Source organism: Telopea speciosissima, chromosome 9 (genome assembly GCF_018873765.1).
Source record: "Telopea speciosissima isolate NSW1024214 ecotype Mountain lineage chromosome 9, Tspe_v1, whole genome shotgun sequence".
Taxonomy (NCBI): Eukaryota; Viridiplantae; Streptophyta; class Magnoliopsida; order Proteales; family Proteaceae; genus Telopea; species Telopea speciosissima.
In genome coordinates, this window is record NC_057924.1 from 413247 (window position 1) to 432460 (window position 19214).

The following is a 19214-nucleotide window of genomic DNA, read 5'->3' on the forward strand; positions in this document are numbered from 1 at the left end:
TCAACAGGACCCCACAAGGAGGCGATGAGGGGACCCACAAGGGGTCAAATATGGTACCCAAAGGCTCCACTTCTTGGAAAGCAATTAAATGTGGACTAGGTGTTGCTAAGAAGACTTAAACCACCGAACAAGCACCTGACGCAACTCTCCCAAAGGAGTAGCATGCCCTGGATCGACAAACACCACTTGTTAATCGTTATGTGAAATGGTAAGATATCTCTTCATTTCTTTTTATTTATCTTTTTCTCTAAGCTGTGGTCTGTGTGTCAGGCTGATCTAAAACGGTGAAATCTGAACCCGGCCGGGTCAAAGCTTGTCACTCGCTTTTACTTATAAAGTCTAAAGGTATCTCGCAGGCCAAAATTCCAATTGGAATGGTGAACAAGTGATATCCCTGAATCCCTGTGCCTCACTTCCTTTTACGAAGAATCTATCCATCGCCATCGCGACCAGCTTCTCTATCTCAAGTCTCAACCTTCCGTGTCTGTGCGAGCTGTTGAGGCAAAATGGCTTTGAAGTTTCTGAACAAAAAGGGATGGCACACGGGAAGCCTTCGCAATATAGAGAACGTGTGGAAGGCGGAGCAGAACCGCGACGCGGAACAGAAGAAGTTGGAAGAGCTCCGCAAGCAGATCCAGGAGGAGAGAGAGCGCTCTGAATTTCGGCTTCTCCAGGAACAAGCAGGCCTCGTTCCGTAATTTTATTTCCCGATCTCTGACCTTCCTCTTCTTCTTTCAACCCTCCCTTTCTCTCTTTACACTAAAATTAGGGTTATTTTTTTTAATTATCTCTTACTTTAGGCATGCTTTATCTCTTTTCCCCTAATGATCATGTAAATAAGCAGATGTCCTGTGCATGTCTGTTATGCTTCTCGTCTTTCAACAAAATTCGATCCAAAACAATTTGTTCTCTAATTTTTTATTTTGTTCTATTCTGCAGAAAGCAGGAGCGATTGGATTTCTTGTACGACTCTGGATTGGCTGTGGGCAAAGGTCACTCTGATGGATTCAAGGCGCTTGAAGCTTTGCCTAAGACTCAGACGGATACAACTTCCTGCTCTTCCTCCAAGGTATAAGTTTTTAATTTTCATGTAATCGAACGAGGAAACAAGAATTGTTGGTCTCTCTCTTTTCCTGTTGGGGGTGGGGGTGGGATGGACTGCGCAATTTTAGTGTACTTTTTCTGTTTTTTGATAGGTAATATCAAAAAACAACTAATTGCCTCGATTGGACAACAACCAAGAGAGCAAGAACAAGAAACCTTAGGACACTAGAGCAACCCTGTTGACAAGATAACATTCAATGAGTCCATAGGGGCTGCGTTCCAGTTCTCCACCAAATATATGTTCCGGTGTGAGTTCTTCCACTTTAAGGGCATATAACATAAAAGATTCACCACATCAGATTTTATATCCTCAATGATAGTGGGATATGGCCTTGTTTTGCTTTCAGAAAAGTCTGAAGTTTCTCTCCTTCCCAAGTCCAAATATGAGAGATGGTTGAGCAGAAGGCTAGCTTCCCAATAGGCCCTAAGACACCCCCAAAGGTGAAAGATATCTTCCCAAATTCGAAATGTAAAACTGTACTCAAAGAATAGGTGATCTCTAGATTTTTAGATTCCAATCCAGCCCAATAGAAGCAACAGAAGGGAGAAACTTGGATCTTTCTCTTGTGGAGTTGATCCACCATTGGCAGTTCGTCGACCATACACCTCCAAGGGGTATAAGAATGCCTAGGAATGTTATATTAGAACTAAACAGCTGTAGGGCACTCCGCTTTAGGATTGTGACGTCAAAGGAGGTCCCACGCGGATTTAGTTGTGAAAAGGCTAATGGAGGGAGGTTGTCCATAGAAAAGAATCCGAGGCTGAAGAAGCCACTCTTTTGATATTCCCAAGTTGACCCCATACCTTAAGAAGCTCCATGGAAGTAGACGGACTGGGTTACGAATCTCCATCCTTGAGAATGGAATGCACAACTGATGATCGGTCAGATCTTGCATTATATCGAATGCGATCCTTGTATCTGCTGAGAAGAACCCCTTCCGGGTGCCAAGGATCTAGCCATAGCCTCCCCATGTCAGATGATATGTTGGATCACTGCCTCGACTCAAATTCTGTACTCGAGGATTTTCCTTTAAACAAAAGAGCAGTTCTTCAGGGGCTTTAGTGTCCAAAGCGAGTTTTCAAATACCAGTGTTGCACCTATCTAACCCCCAAGCTGTCTTTTTGAGGAGCTATCCACCATATTTGCTTCATGATGCTTGCCAAATTTATATCTTCGATCCTCTTCACCCCAAACCTCCTGCTTTAGGCTTGCAAATGGCATTTCAAGCGATATTGTGAATTTTTTCTCCATTCTGGGTCCAAACCATAAGAAATTGGAGAACATGGACTCCAACTTGGTTATAACTTTTTCTGGCATCCCAAACAACCCGGTCCAATTAATGTACCCTCCTTAGAGCACATAACTAATAAGTTAGAGTTTCCCTGCAACAGTTAAAAAATGTAGTTTTTCACCCTTCTAACCTCTTCCTCACCATTTCAAATAAATGGGCACAACACTCAGCCTTGAGCTTGCCAGAGATCAGAGGAATCTCAAGGTACTGGATAAAAAGCTCCGAATCAGTATTGTCTGTCAAGCTCATTAGCTGTTCATGACCCTGTTGAGATACATCCCCCAGAATTATTAAAGACTTAGACTGATTTAGATGGAGCCCAGAGCACAAAGAAAAGGAAGCCAAGGTGATGCAGCTCCAAGAAGGAAGAAGAAGAAGAAGAAACCCTGAACTTAGGGTTTGAATAGGGAGCCGTATGTCACGGCCTTAGACCTTACTAAGCAACCGCGCCGGCACTTAGCACTCACACTAGCACTAAGTCAGCCTTTCCACAACTCTAGCAAGGGACTTGGGAAGAGAACTTAGAGAACACAAGAGAGTTTGAGTGAATGGAACTTGTATTGCACTAGAAAGCTTGAGTACAAAGCTTGAATACTAACTTGCTTGATGCCTTGGCCAAATGAGGCCACCTCTATTTATAGGCAACCAAGCCTATGATGAATGGCTATGATATTTACATGTGTCCTCCATCCAACGGTGGAGAACCTTCTAGAATAGAGTCTAGAATAATCCTAGATATTTACAAGAATGCTCTAGAAGCTTGCTAGATCTTTCCTAGCTTCTAGAGGTTCCTCAATACTTCTAGAATGAGTCTAGCCTCTTCCAGTATGGAGAGTTCTAGACCTTGGTTCTTCCTTGGCCCAAGGTCCATGTCAATGGGCCTTGCAAGTCTTAGCCTTGGGCCATAATTAGGCGGGCTGTGACATTCTCCCCCACCTAAGTTGGCGACGTCCTCGTCGCGTCCTCCTCGTGGAACCTTCGTATTTGCTCCTGAAACTGCCATAGAGAGTCCGCATGTTCCCAACTTGCTTCGCTCTCCGGTAGCTCTTTCCACTTGACTAAGTACTCCCTACTAGGAGGTACTCCTCGCTTCCGCACAACTCGGTCTGCGATCATGTACTCAGCCTCCTTATCGTAGGAAGTTGTGACACTCATTGGTGCCCTCGTTGACGTTCCACGGCTTGGGTCTTCCATGTCTCCATGATAAGGCTTTAGCATGCTTGCATGAAAGACTGGATGGATCTTGAGCTTAGGAGGTAGGCTCACCTCATAAGACACCTTGCCTACCTTCCTTGTGATTTCAAATGGGCCCTCGTACCGACGAACCAGCCCCTTGTGTACCTTCCGTAGGGACTTGAATTGTTGAGGTAGAAGCTTCACAAGTACCATGTCCCCAACCTCAAACCTTGCTGGCCGTCGTGCTTGTCGCCCACTTCTTCATCTTCTTAGTGGCTTTGTCTAAGTATGACTTGGCCACATCCACCTTCTCTTGCCACTCCTTGGCAAACTTGAACGCCGATGGGCTCTTCCCTATGTAGCCTGTCATCACCGTATGTGGCGTTAAGGGTTGCTGTCCTGTGGCAATCTCAAATGGACTTTGATTGGTTGCCTCGCTCCTTTGGAGATTGTAGGAGAATTGGGCTACATCAAGCAACTTAGCCCAATCTCGTTGGTTAGCACTCACGAAATGCCTCAAGTAAAGCTCCAACAAACTGTTGATGCGCTCCGTCTGTCCATCGGTTTGTGGATGGAAGCTTGTAGAGAAGTGTAGTGCCGACCCCATCAACTTGAACAGCTCCGTCCAAAACCTCCCTGTGAAGCGAGGATCTCGATCGCTGATGATCGATCGTGGCACACCCCAATACTTGACGACGTGCTTCAAGAATAGTCTTTCTTGCCTCTTCCGCCGTGCGATCTCTTGGTGCCGCCACAAACGTGCCATACTTAGAAAATCTATCCACAACCACCATGATTGACCCACACCCTCTCGACTTGGGTAGGGCGATGAAGTCCATGGAGACACTCTCCCATGCTCTCTCGGGTATTGGGAGTGGCTCCAACAATCCCCTAGGTGGTTCTTGCTCCACCTTATCTTGTTGGCACACAAGACAAGTCTTCACATAGGCCTCTATGTCATCACGCATCCGAGGCCAATAGTACGCGCTTCCAACAATGCTCGCGCGCGCCGTTGCTTCTGGGTGACCAGCCCATTTGGTGTCGTGGCATTCCCGAACCAAATTTCTCCTCAAGTTGTTCCATTTAGGAACATATAGTCTTCTCTTCTTGGCGTAGAGCAAACCATCTTGCTCCCAAAACCTCCGTGTCTTGCCTTCTTTGGCAAGTGCAAGTAAGCTCTTAGCCACCGGGTCATGTTGTAGACCTTCCTTGATCAAGCCCATGAGCTCTCCTTCCGGTTGGCTAAGGGAAGCTAACTCCGCCTTTCTACTTAGCGCATCAGCCACCTCGTTGGCCTTGCCCGGCTTGTACTCGAAGACGAAGTCAAATTCCGCCAAGAAGTCTTGCCATCTAGCCTGCTTGGGACTTAGCTTCTTCTGGGTCTGAAAGTAGCTAGTGGCAACATTGTCCGTCTTTACCACGAACCTCGACCCCAACAAGTAGTGTCGCCATGTTCTTAGGCAATGCACCACCGCGGTCATTTCCTTCTCGTGGACGGTGTATCGCCGCTCCGTGTCATTGAGCTTGCGGCTCTCATATGCAATGGGGTGTCTTTCTTGCATCAATACCCCTCCAATTGCAAAGTCGGATGCATCCGTATGCACCTCGAATGGCTTGCCATAGTCTGGCAAGGCAAGCACTGGTTTCTCCATGACGGCCTTCTTCATATCATCAAAGGCATCCTGGCATGAGTCTGACCATTCCCATGCCTTGTTCTTCTTTAGAAGATCGGTGAGTGGAGCTGCCCTCTTTGAATACCCTTGAATGAACCGCCTATAGTAGTTCACCAGGCCAAGAAAAGACCTCAGTTCAGTAACCTTTGTAGGTGCCTCCCACTCCTGTATAGCCTGCACCTTACTCTCGTCCATCCTTAGTGTTCCACCCCCAATCTTATGCCCTAAGAACATCACCTCCTCTTGGGCAAAAGAACATTTCTCCTTTTTAACATATAACTGATTGCCCTTCAGCACCTTGAAGACAATCCTCAGATGTTGCACATGTTCCTCTAGGGTGTTACTATAGACCACGATGTCGTCTAAGTACACCACCACGAACTTGTCGAGGTAGGGATGGAAGACCTTGTTCATCAATGTGCAAAATGTGGCTGGTGCATTGGTGAGGCCAAAGGGCATAACCAAGAACTCATATGAGCCATACCGTGTCACACATGTGGTTTTGGCTTCATCTCCCTCAGCGATGCGGACTTGGTAGTAGCCCGACCGCAAGTCTAGCTTAGTAAAGTACCTTGCCCCACCAAGTCTATCAAATAGATCAGCTATCAAAGGAATGGGGTATTTGTTCTTGATGGTTACCTTGTTTAGCGCCTAGATAGTCGATGCATAATCAGTGACCCATCATGCTTCCGTTGAAAGAGAACCGGGCGCCATATGGAGCTTTGGACGGGCGGACGAACCCAGCATCAAGTAAGTCCTTTAGCTGCTTCCTTAGTTCCTCTAACTCTGGCGGCGACATTCGATAAGGTGCCATGGCTGGTGGCTTGGCACCGGGCTCCAACTCGATCGCATGATCCACCTCCCTCCTAGGTGGAAGTCTCTTTGGCGACTACGGTGGCATGACATCCTTGAACTCCTCGAGGACCTTCTCCATTGGCTTGGGCAACACCTCCGTGGGGCTATTCTCCTTTTCCTCAAGTAATGCCGCAAGGTAGGTGTCTTCCCCCTTTTTGACCCCTTTCTCCAAGCCGCATAGCGAGAGTAGCTTGGGGCCTTCTTTGGTCCCTTGACCTTGTTGGGACCATGCATGGTGCACCTTCTTCCATGATGCACACGGTCTTTGATGAATGGCATGGGTATAGCCTTAACCCTCCTTAAGAACTCCATACCCAACACCACTTGAAAATCATCCATAGGCACCACCGACAAGTCTACGGTGCCTTTCCACGTCCCGATGCTCATCTCGACCCCTCGAGCGACACCTTCAATGGGACGAGCTTGGGAGTTAACCGCCTTGAGCCATCCTCCCTCCTTGGACACCTTTAGTCCAAGCTTCTTTGCCTCCTCCATTGAGACAAAGTTGTGTGTGGCGCCTGTGTCGACCATAGCTCGCGAGGGCTTCCCGTTGATGTGCACCTCCACATACATAAGCCCCTTCTGAGAGGTAGTGGCCTTGACCTCCGTCGCCTTGGCCTTGATAGCACCCAGTTGTTGTAGAGACCCCATGTGTGCTTCCTCTTTACCCTTCTCCAATAGGGCATTGAGAGCTTTCCTCTTGGGGCAATCCCTAGCCCAGTGTGGCCCGTCACACAAGAAGCACTTGTCCCTTGGAGTGAACTTATCCTTCTTGTCAAACTTGGCCTTACCCTCCTTGCTTGTGGTAGCCTTACTATTTCCTTCCTTGGGAGGGTATTTCTTGGGACCTTTCTCTCCCCCACCATTTCCTCCATTGCTCTTCTTGGCCTTAGCAGTATCTTCTCTCCTGAACTCCACCAATGACTCCGCTGCTGCTATGGCCGAAGCAAGATCTTGCACGCCTCGGCGTTGTAGTTCTTGCGCGGCCCAACCTTGGAGACCATCCATGAAGTTGAAGAGAAGTTCTTCATCGGTCATACTAGGGACCTCAAGCATAAGTGTTGAGAATTCCTTGACATAATCCCTAATAGACCCAGTGTGTTTCAGCCTTTTAAGGCTCTTTCTAGCCAAGTAAGCAGCATTTTCTGGGTAGAATTGCTTCTTTAATTCCTTCTTGAACTCATCCCAGGTGTCTATGGTGCATGTACCTCTTTCTATGTCGGCATGCCTCCTTCGCCACCATAGAGTTGCTGTATCGGTGAGGTAAAGTGTTGCGGTCCGCACCTTAGTCGCCTCGTCCTCGAGTGCCATCGCCTCGAAGTACCTCTCCATATGCCACACAAAGTTGTCGACTTCCCGCGCATCTCTCTTCCCATCAAATGGCTTGGGCTTTGGTACCTCCACCCTAGGTACCTCACGCGAGGTAGTGGCTCCCCCGGCCGCTGCCCTCCTACACATTGCCCAATCCGCTTGTACCTCATCGATGCGAGCATCCATCTTGGCCAATGCTTCCCATACTTGAGCCTTGAAGCTGGCAAACTCTTCCTGTTGGGCGTGCACTATGGTGTTGAGAGTGGTTTGTAGGGACTCCTTGAGCTCCCCCATTTGGCTCACTAGCTCCTCCTTGAGCTCCATCATGTGGCCTTCGAGCTCCTCCCCACTTTGCTCTACAACATCGAGGCGCTCCTTCACCTCGGCCGTTGCTAGCTCCACCCGAGCTAGGCGTGGCTCCATAGCTCCACTAACGTCCACAGACTTGTCCTTGCCTCTTCGCCTCTCCTTGGTGGGAATGGCCTCCCTCCCACGGGCATGCTCACTCACCATCATGTCTAGCACTTCCGATTCGTTAGCCATGATGTCGAATCTACAAATATCCTCCCTCGCAACCGAAGCTTTGATACCACACTTGTCACGGCCTTAGACCTTACTAAGCAACCGCGCCGGCACTTAGCACTCACACTAGCACTAAGTCAGCCTTTCCACAACTCTAGCAAGGGACTTGGGAAGAGAACTTAGAGAACACAAGAGAGTTTGAGTGAATGGAACTTGTATTGCACTAGAAAGCTTGAGTACAAAGCTTGAATACTAACTTGCTTGATGCCTTGGCCAAATGAGGCCACCTCTATTTATAGGCAACCAAGCCTATGATGAATGGCTATGATATTTACATGTGTCCTCCATCCAACGGTGGAGAACCTTCTAGAATAGAGTCTAGAATAATCCTAGATATTTACAAGAATGCTCTAGAAGCTTGCTAGATCTTTCCTAGCTTCTAGAGGTTCCTCAATACTTCTAGAATGAGTCTAGCCTCTTCCAGTATGGAGAGTTCTAGACCTTGGTTCTTCCTTGGCCCAAGGTCCATGTCAATGGGCCTTGCAAGTCTTAGCCTTGGGCCATAATTAGGCGGGCTGTGACACGTAGCCTAGGAGTTATATTTTCATACTTAGTTTATTTTTATGTTTTTTAGATTGAACCGGGTTGACATTGGTTGCATCCAATTGGTTCAATGGGTCCAATGGGTTTAATTTAAGTGAAGAGCTCCTATTGGCTAATAGGTTCTTATATCCTATTGGCTAATGGGGAATCTTCTTTTAAATTAATTGTTTAAGTTAGAGTCTTTTAATTTAAGTTAAGTAGGGGTAGTTAGGACATTTTAAGTTTTAAATTAGTCCAATTAGATTTAAACCTCTCCCTTCCACGATTTTGTGAAGGAGAGGCCTTTAAGTTGTGATAGGATTTGGCCTTAGGCTTTTATTATAAATAAGAATATCGTGGGAGGCTCCCCCACAATAGATTTGAATTAAAAACACTGATTTCGTGGCTGGTTACTGCTGCTGCTCCTTGCTCTCAAGAGTTTATGCATCCTTGTGGTTCTATCAAGGTGGAAGGGTGGGTGGAATCCTGCGACTCTTTACGCCGGGACGGCTGGGAGGATTTTTCTTCGAAGGTGGCTTCATCCTTCAACCATTCAAACTGCTGTTAGAGGATTCGAGAGTGAGTTTGAATTTATTATTTTCTGTTTATCCTTTCTTCCCTTCCCCAATCAATTCCTTTTCTCTTCTGTCCTATTTTCATAAACCGTAGAAGACTCTAAACTCTGATTCAGATCTGCTCCTCCATTGGAATCTGATCAGATTTGGACCATAACTTCCCCTCATCACCATCTCCACTCGACCCTAGCTGCTGCCCATTCTGTCCATCCAAACCCTAAGATCCCTCTTCTCCATTGACCCTAAAAACCCTAATTTTCTGCTGGGACACATTCAGCCATCAGAAACCTTCCATATTGCAACCGAATCTTCCCCCTAGCCCCTCTAACAGTCGACCTTAACCCCTGCCCCTAAATCCTACTTTAAACCATAATTTTAGTTGTTTTTCCTCATTACAAAACCCGAAACCCTAACCCTAAATCTGCAGAATTTTGAAACCTAACCAAATCCAGATATTTTTATATCATAATGACCCTCAAAACCTGCAGATTAAAACCCTATAAACCCCATTCCCAAATTCTCATCCTAAACCCTAATTTTGCCCTAAAACAGCCCCTAATCAGCCCTAAACAGCAGGCTTACCCGAAGCTTGGTTCTACTTGGTTCCTAGTGGGATTAATTCCTATTCTAGGACTACATTATTTTGGTATCAAAGCCATGGACGAACATGGCAACCCGGTGCTGCCACAACCAGCCGACCCTATGGCAACCATGTTAGAGATGTTCCGCAAGTTTACAGCAGATCAGAAGGCTACAAGTGATGCAATCATGACTAGATTGCAACACTTGGAAGGACAGAGAATCCCTCCTGATAGGGACAGCAACTTGCCCATAGAAGAGGACAGGTACCAACCCCATTCTGTGATACAGAGGCTGCCTGACGGAGATGGGAGCCCTAGAGATGATTATAGGGGTTATAGAGATGGACACTTAGGTAATAGGGACAGATTCAGGACTGACCGAGATGACAGGAATGATAGAGATTATTATGGAGATCGTCGGGACAGACCTAGATATGCCCGTGAACCTTTTCGGGAACACAGAGATCACCACCGAGGCTACAGAGACAGAGATAGAGAAGACCGGGACAGAGACAGAGGTCGGCAGCCTACTTTTGAGGAGTATATGAGGTCCTACTTCACTGGAGACCAGGGTACTAATCGACGACATACAGGAAACCAAAAGGTGAAGCTTGAGCTGAAAGAATTCGATGGCAACTCCGACCCCCAGGTGTTTTATGATTGGCTTGCTGCAATAGAAGACTATTTCGACTGGTATGATCTATCTGAAGAAGGGAAAATGAAGTTAGTCCGTGCTAAGCTTATCGGACCTGCACGTGAGTGGTGGAGAACTGCTGAAAGAGAGATGGACTTTAATGGTACTGCACCCCGCACTTGGGAAGACATGAAATATGACCTGAGCAAGAAATACTTACCAAGGCACTTCAGGTCTCAGTTGCAGGATAAGTTCAACTCCCTCCGCCAGGGACCCATGACTGTAACTGAGTACATGAGGCAATTCGATGCTCTTTCTTCTCGCACTGGCATTAGGGAGGAAGGCATCCAAATGCTTTCCAGGTTCAGATTGGGTCTATCAAGTGAGATCAACAGGACAATTGGAGTGGTTGACGTGGTAGATGTTCGCGATTGTTTTGAGAAGGCCTTGAAGGCAGAGGAGTTACTAGCTTCATGTAAACAGCCGGGTTCTACTTCCAAGCCGGCCTACATCAACAATAGCACCTCCAAACAAGGTTCCTCTCCAGGCAACACCCCTCGCCCTGCTGTTCCCCCACGTGTGGATGACAAGGGCAAGGCTCCTACGGGCCGAAATGACCCCTTCACTTGTTACTACTGTCAAGACAAAGGGCACATTGCTAGGGACTGCCCGCATAAGAAGAAGCCCATCAACGTGGCTGAAAAGGAAGAAGTTCAAGGTGAAGACGACGACCAAGGCGCAAATTGTATTCACCCACTCCCTCCTGATGATGAATATGATGTGGCTAATTATCTTGATGATGATGAGTTACGAGGTGTTCATGTGGTATGTCAAAAGGCTGCTGTCCAGCCAGCATGGCAACCTTCTTCATCCTCCAAAGAGCTGCTGTCCGCATATAAGACTGCACCATCCGCTGAAGATGAACTCAAGCAACTCGATCCTGATTTGGAAGACCATTCTGTGATCTCCAGCCATTCATCGGGGATGAATGCTTTCAAGATGGGGAGAGTTGATGCAGCTCCAAGTAGGAAGAAGAAGAAGAAGAAACCCTGAACTTAGGGTTTGAATAGGGAGCCGTAGCCTAGGAGTTATATTTTCATACTTAGTTTATTTTTATGTTTTTTAGATTGAACCGGGTTGAAATTGGTTGCATCCAATTGGTTCAATGGGTCCAATGGGTTTAATTTAAGTGAAGAGCTCCTATTGGCTAATAGGTTCTTATATCCTATTGGCTAATGGGGAATCTTCTTTTAAATTAATTGTTTAAGTTAGAGTCTTTTAATTTAAGTTAAGTAGGGGTAGTTAGGACATTTTAAGTTTTAAATTAGTCCAATTAGATTTAAACCTCTCCCTTCCACGATTTTGTGAAGGAGAGGCCTTTAAGTTGTAATAGGATTTGGCCTTAGGCTTTTATTATAAATAAGAATATCGTGGGAGGCCCCCACAATAGATTTGAATTAAAAACACTGATTTCGTGGCTGGTTTTCTGCTGCTGCTCCTTGCTCTCAAGAGTTTATGCATCCTTGTGGTTCTATCAAGGTGGAAGGGTGGGTGGAATCCTGCGACTCTTTACGCCGGGACGGCTGGGAGGATTTTTCTTCGAAGGTGGCTTCATCCTTCAACCATTCAAACTGCTGTTAGAGGATTCGAGAGTGAGTTTGAATTTATTATTTTCTGTTTATCCTTTCTTCCCTTCCCCAATCAATTCCTTTTCTCTTCTGTCCTATTTTCATAAACCCTAGAAGACTCTAAACTCTGATTCAGATCTGCTCCTCCATTGGAATCTGATCAGATTTGGACCATAACTTCCCCTCATCACCATCTCCACTCAACCCTAGCTGCTGCCCATTCTGTCCATCCAAACCCTAAGATCCCTCTTCTCCATTGACCCTAAAAACCCTAATTTTCTGCTGGGACACATTCAGCCATCAGAAACCTTCCATATTGCAACCGAATCTTCCCCCTAGCCCCTCTAACAGTCGACCTTAACCCCTGCCCCTAAATCCTACTTTAAACCATAATTTTAGTTGTTTTTCCTCATTACAAAACCCGAAACCCTAACCCTAAATCTTCAGAATTTTGAAACCTAACCAAATCCAGATATTTTTATATCATAATGACCCTCTAAACCTGCAGATTAAAACCCTATAAACCCCATTCCCAAATTCTCATCCTAAACCCTAATTTTGCCCTAAAACAGCCCCTAATCAGCCCTAAACAGCAGGCTTACCCGAAGCTTGGTTCTACTTGGTTCCTAGTGGGATTAATTCCTATTCTAGGACTACATTACAAGGTGTTAAGAACTGCTGAAATGGAACTATAGTCTGCTTTCACAACTATCACAAAATCATCTGCAAAGACAAGGTGAGAGAGAACTAAATTTTTACAATGGGGGAGAAGCTAAATCCTTTTTTCTATGGAGACATAAGGTCTCCCTGCCGAATGTCCCCACCGGCTTCAAAATATCTTGTAGGATTTCCATTGACAAGGATGGAGAACATTGCTTACACAACACACGCCTTTACCCTATCAGGATCAAACGCTTACCAGTCATCCAAAAGCCTAGACTTGTGAAGAAGGCGTGATGTAGATTCATCACCGAAATGAGCTTATTTTATTAGGAATAAGTCTAGGGTTGGGTCAATTTGGATCCTCTACTGTAGAGCTGCCCGGCAGGACTGTGCTGCCCAGACACGGTGCTGCACGCAATGTCCGCCTTACCCCTGCCCAAATGCCTTGCCCGAGTGGGGGTAAGGCGGTCATTGCGTGCAGCACCATGTCTGGGTAGCACGGTCCTGCCGAGCTGCTCGGCAGTAGAGGATCTGGATCCGGGTTGGGTTATATATATGTTCGGTCTTTGATCCCATGGTTTTTCTATGTAAGAGGCCACTTTTATGGGCCTAAAATATGGGTAGTAAGGTTACATACGAGATTAGTAAGTAGATTTCCTTGGTTAGTGGTCATGTGATCACTTAAGTGATCATGTGACTTGGTTAAGTGGTCATGTGACTATTTAATTGTTATTTTAGTTGGGTTGGATTAGGACTCTATAAGTTCAGCCATGTTTTGAGTCTATTTGCTTTAGTATTTCAGTTTCCTAGTTAGTTTAAGTTACCTAATAGGTTAAGGATTGGGTTAGGCCTTTCCTTTTTAGAGTAGAAGTCTATTTTGAGTCTTTTATATAAGGCTGTAAGGGGGCAAAGCCTTGAACATGAATTTGATTAATGAAAAAGTTTTTGTTTGATGCCATAGCTGCTGCTCTGCTCTATTGAGTGTTGCCTTGTGAGTTATATCAAGGTGAAGGGACTGGTGGATCTCTTGTTGACTCCTTACGTCTGGTAGTACTAGGAGGATCTTCTACTCATCTCTTTGCATCTTGTAGATCAGGAGACCCTATCTTCTCCAAGCTACTGCTACTGTTGAAGATCTATTTTTCAAGTAAGTTTACTATTACAACATACATCCTTCGTCTTCTAATCCTCCAACCTAAGCCTACCTATCTCCAATCGATCCTCTAAACCCTAGATTCCATCACTTCCGTATTTCCCAAAACCCTAACCCTAGTTGCTGCCCAATTACATCTAAACTACTTCTACTCCTCCAAAACCAATAAAACCTAGTTCATTAGACTCTCCTAAACCTGCCTAGCTTTATCATGTAACCCTAACCCTAAATTTGACCTAAAACCTCAATTCTGCCCCCCCATCGAACCAGTTGTTCTATAGGTCCTGGTTGTCTAGCTCCTAGTAGGTTTCCTACCTATCTAGGATTATATTAAGTGGTATCAGAGCTATGGCGGAGGGAAGCTCCAACCAAGCCTCGAAAGACACACCTTCTCTTCGTTTTTAAGACCCGAGTTCGTCTACCCCATGGGAGCACAACCATATTATTTGTTGATGAGAGGCGACGTGACAACATTATTTCACAATCCGTGGTGGATAAGTTGTCCCAGTTAGGAGAGATTTGCATCATGCCTATAGGTCAAGTCTTTGTTGAATTTGAGCGTTCCTCATACTCTGACGGTGGTTGGTGTCAGCCGGTACCATCTCCAAAGAGCTTTATTGCAGTCGGTTGTGATTAGTTGGACGAGCGACAAGGTTAGATTGAACCTGAAAACAACTCGTGTGTCCTACCTGATCGACACCGTCTATACCATTGTTTTACTCTAAAAGGGTTACAACCAAAGGTGACCATATCGACTGTACAGCCACAGGGAATGCCGAACATGTCAACTCAAACGCAAGTGGCATCTACTGTGTTTGAAGTTTCACCAACAACTGATGCGCCAACAGAAGATTCTACTAAAGTGGTTTATGTCGAAGAAACCAATGTAGAAAAGGCTGATACAGTAGAAGATGAAGAGGTGGAGCTACTGTCTAAGAAGATTATTAACAGTGAAGACTCTATGGATAGGGCATTCATGGGTGATTCAGAGATCGAACACATAGAGTTTGTTATGTCACCATGGTTCTTCGAAGAGAAAGCTCCACGTCTTGAAGACTTTATCCTTAATGTTCCTGCATCACCAGAATTTTGCTTGGGAATGGTCAAAGTTGTTACTCACATGTTGTTCCCCCCTCCTCACTACAAAATTCAAGGATGGATTTTTTCAAGATGGGGAGAGTTGATACAGATTCATCACCGAAATGGGCTTATTTTATTAGGAATAAGTTTAGGGTTGGGTTATATATATATGTTGGGCCTTTGATCCCATGGTTTTTCTATATAATAGGTCACTTTTATAGGCCTAAAATATGGGTAATAAGGTTACATGCGGGATTAGTAAGTAGATTTCCTTGGTTAGTGGTCATGTGATCACTTAAGTGATCATGTGACTTGGTTAAGTGGTCATGTGACTATTTAATTGTTATTTAAGTTGGGTTGGATTAGGACTCTATAAGTTCAGCCATGTTTTGAGTCTATTTGCTTTAGTATTTCAGTTTCCTAGTTAGTTTAAGTTACTTAATAGATTAAGGATTGGGTTAGGCCTTTCCTTTTTAGAGTAGAAGTCTATTTTGAGTCTTTTATATAAGGTTGTAAGGGGGCAAAGCCTTGAACACGAATTTGATTAATGAAAAAGTTTTTGTTTGCTGCCATAGCTGCTGCTCTGCTCTGTTGAGTGTTGCCTTGTGAGTTATATCAAGGTGAAGGGACTGGTGGATCTCCTGTTGACTCCTTGCGTCTGGTAGTATTGGGAGGATCTTCTACTCATCTCCTTGCATCTTGTAGATCGGGAGACCCTATCTTCTTCAAGCTACTGCTACTGTTGAAGATCTATTTTTCAAGTAAGTTTGCTGTTACAGCATACATCCTTCGTCTTTTAATCCTCCAACCTAAGCCTACCTATCTCCAATCGATCCTCTAAACCCTAGATTCCATCACTTCCCTATTTCCCAAAACCCTAACCCTAGTTGCTGCCTAATTACATCTAAACTACTTCTACTCCTCCAGAACCAATAAAACCTAGTTCATTAGACTCCCCTAAACCTGCTTAGCTTTATCATATAAGACTCATCCCCATTACCCTAACCCTAACCCTAAATTTGACCTAAAACCTCAATTTTGCGCCCATTAAATTAGTAGTTCTACAGGTCCTGGTTGTCTGGCTCCTAGTAGGTCTCCTACCTATCTAGGACTACCTTAAGGCGCAACTTTATTTCCTTAAACTGGCCCTGAGCTACGTGTCGAGCCAGGATTTGGGGTGGGATTTTGGGCACCTTCTCTACACCATCAATACTGGTCCCAACAATCTTCCCCCAAAGACGCGCCACGGTACTGTTGTAGCCCTCCCGGGGAGACTCGAACTCATGACCAGGCTTTGATACCACTTGTCAGGATCAAGTGCTTACCAGTCATCCAAAAACCCGAACTTGTGAAGAAGGCGCAACTTTATTTCCTTAAACTGGCACTGTGCCACTTGTTAAGCCGGGATCTGGGTTGGGACTTTGGGCACCTTCTTTGCACCGTTAATACTGGCCCAACACACCAACTAATGAATTTTGGTGGGTACTTGATGTAGTCAAGAATTGGATGCTGCTAGGGTCGAATTTGGTGATGATGTATAAGGACAAGAATGATGAAAATTGGTGGTGGTGAAGATGGCGATGGATAGATAGATGTAGAACAATTAAAATAGTTTTAGACAACTAGAGTCCCACCCAAGCAAGGTTGATAAACTCACAAGCATGTTCTCAAAGAGAAGAAGACTAAGTCTTTTTTTGAAGAATTCTGGAATGGCAAAGCAGCCTTCCACGATTTGAATTTATAGGAGAGGAAGGAGTTCCAAAAACCCCTTAGATACATGTAAGCAATTAATGGACTGTTGGTATTCCCAACCCATTACATAGAAAATAGCCCCCCATGCATCTAGGAACAATAAACAAGAACCTAGGAACTAGAAACAAGAAAACAATAAATCTGCCTAGGAATATAAAAAGACACTTAAGTACTGGACTACCTAGATATATGAAAAGACTCTTAAATAAACCTAGGAACTATGAAAATAAACACTACTAAGCCTAATCCCGTTTGCCTTCTTTGTACCCACATTTGAGGCCCATTAAAGTGACCCATTACAAATAAAACACAATGAATCAAAGGCACAATGTATACATAACCCCACCCAAGGCTTATTTCCAATAAAATAAACCCATTATGTGACTTATCTGCATCAGTACTCCATACAACAACAACAAGAAGCTCAGCCTTATCCCAACTAAATGGGGTCAACTACATGGATCCTTGCAAAATAAAGTCAGGAAAACTGACTGAAAGTAAGAGGGGTGAAGAAATGCAGAGAAGAATAAATGAGAGATGAAAAGTGAGAAATTAGAAATGAAAGTAAGAGGAAAGAGGCACAGCCCAGGAAGTAAGGAAAATCTCAGCTAAATGGGGTCGACAACATGGATCCTTGACCTCCAATAGGCTCTATCTGAGGTCATACTTGGTACCATGGTTCAAAATTTTGTGATATATCGCCGATATATCGGCATATTTCAGAAATCTCGACACTACCGAGACGAGATGGGCTTCCGAAATGAAAAATATTCGAATTTTGGTATATTTCATGAAATATCGGTATATTTCGTGAAACTTTGGTATATTACTTAAACAATGTGTATTTAATTATTTATACATCAGGGTCCGACCGTATACTGTCAATCAAGGATGCAAACCCACAACACCACTTTGAGTTCATTTTTTTTTGCAATATGAAGGTTTAAATGTGTTTATTTAGCTTAAATAAGGGTGTAGATAAAGTATCAAGCCTTAATATGGCCAAAACCCACCAATATGGAGTGCCGAAATATGGTAGAAAAAATACCATATTTTGCCGAAATTTCGGAAATCTCGACCAGCCCGAAATGGCGAGACGAGACGAAATTTCGAACTATGCTTGGTACAAGGCCCAGAGTAGTCATTCCTTGTAACCTCTCCTATGGTCATTTTAAGCCTGCCCCTGGCTCATTTAGCTCCTTCAATCTAGATCAGATCACTCCTTACTGGGGTGTCTCTAGGCCTCCGTTCAACATGGCCATACCACCTCAAAGTCTTAAATAACATTCTCAAAGCTTGTCATTATGCTGGGAAACTCCTAGATCACCTCTAATACATTCATTCCTTTATCCTTCCTAGTCTTGCTGCACATCCACATAGCTTCTCTATATGGCAGTTCTTAACTGCCAAACATTTCGCTGCATACATCATAGCCACTCGGACAACAGTCGTATAGAACTCTCCTTTAAGCTTTGAAGGAATACGCCGGTCACACAGTACTCTAGTCGCCCCTCTTCACTTCATCCATCCCACTTTAATTCGCTCGGAACATCATCATCTATGTCACCTTCTTTATTTATGGTTGACCTCAAATATCTAAAATAGTCACTTTGCGGTATCTCTCTCTCCTCTATTTTCAGTATGTCGGCGGGTACCCCATACAAGACATAATATCAAACAAGAATTGTCTATTCAAGGAGTCATAGGACTTATGCAATTCAATGTTAAGGGTAGTTGAAGGTGAGGAATGCTTTTGGTCCAGGCCTCTAAACACATCATGACAATGATAACTGCTGATTGGTTACGAGTAACCAAATGATCGACTACAACTTGGAGTTTATTGCCAAATAAAGAGTAAATTGCAAAGAGAAATAGGTCTATACCCACTAAACCCTGAGAGCTGGTCAGATTTAAGGATGAGGCAAATAAAAGTGGAGTTTACTAACTGGGGCATAATAGCATGAGAGTAAAACCATTGCACTGCATCAACAAGATCCAACATCCAAGCCAACGATGTCCCTAAGAAGTCTTGAAGAATTGAGCATTGAAGTAATCTGGGCCCGCGGTTTTGTTGTCTTTTGAAGAAAAAGTCACAACTTTGATTCTGTTTGCCACAATAAAAGCATTGGCGGGAAGATTTGTCAAAAGATTGGTAATTGGTACCCCTTCTACCAGTGCCACGGCCACGGCCCTTGGATTGGCCATGACCATGATTAGTAACAAAGGTTGTCTTTGGTAGCAGTATCAGATTTAGATGGATTAGCCAGGCAATTGATACGGGAGAACACTTCATTGAGAGGGAACTTTCTCCCTTGTGAGTAGTTGACCTTTCACAAACTGATAATCAGGGTGCAATCCAACCAGAAATTTAGCAACATGAAACTCAGCCCCTTCTTGTTTTAACTGATCCAAATTGGTAGTGAGTGACTAATGTATCTGGAGTTCTTCAACCGTGCCCTTATAACTGGCAAAGTATTCGTTCAAGGATTTATCCCTCTGTTGGATAGTGAAAATCTTCTCATAGAGATCATACATTCGGGAGATATCCTTTTCTTGAGAACAATTTTCATGCAAATCATTCCAGACATCCTTGGCAAGGGTGTGAAACATCACATTGGATGCAATAGCTGGCT

General features: G+C 44.6%; 1 protein-coding gene across 2 annotated transcripts in view; it reads left to right on the forward strand.

Moving 5' to 3' along the window:
• Window positions 1-411: 411 nt before the first annotated feature.
• The window catches only part of LOC122639412 (pre-mRNA-splicing factor CWC25 homolog), a 31439-nt gene continuing 12636 nt past the window's right edge, over window positions 412-19214 (forward strand). For both annotated transcript variants that reach the window (XM_043832265.1, XM_043832266.1), the window contains exons 1-2: window positions 412-694; window positions 940-1069. In XM_043832265.1, the coding sequence (XP_043688200.1) occupies window positions 507-694; window positions 940-1069 (318 nt within the window). In that variant the 5' untranslated portion in view covers window positions 412-506. The remainder of the gene's footprint in view (window positions 695-939; window positions 1070-19214) is intronic.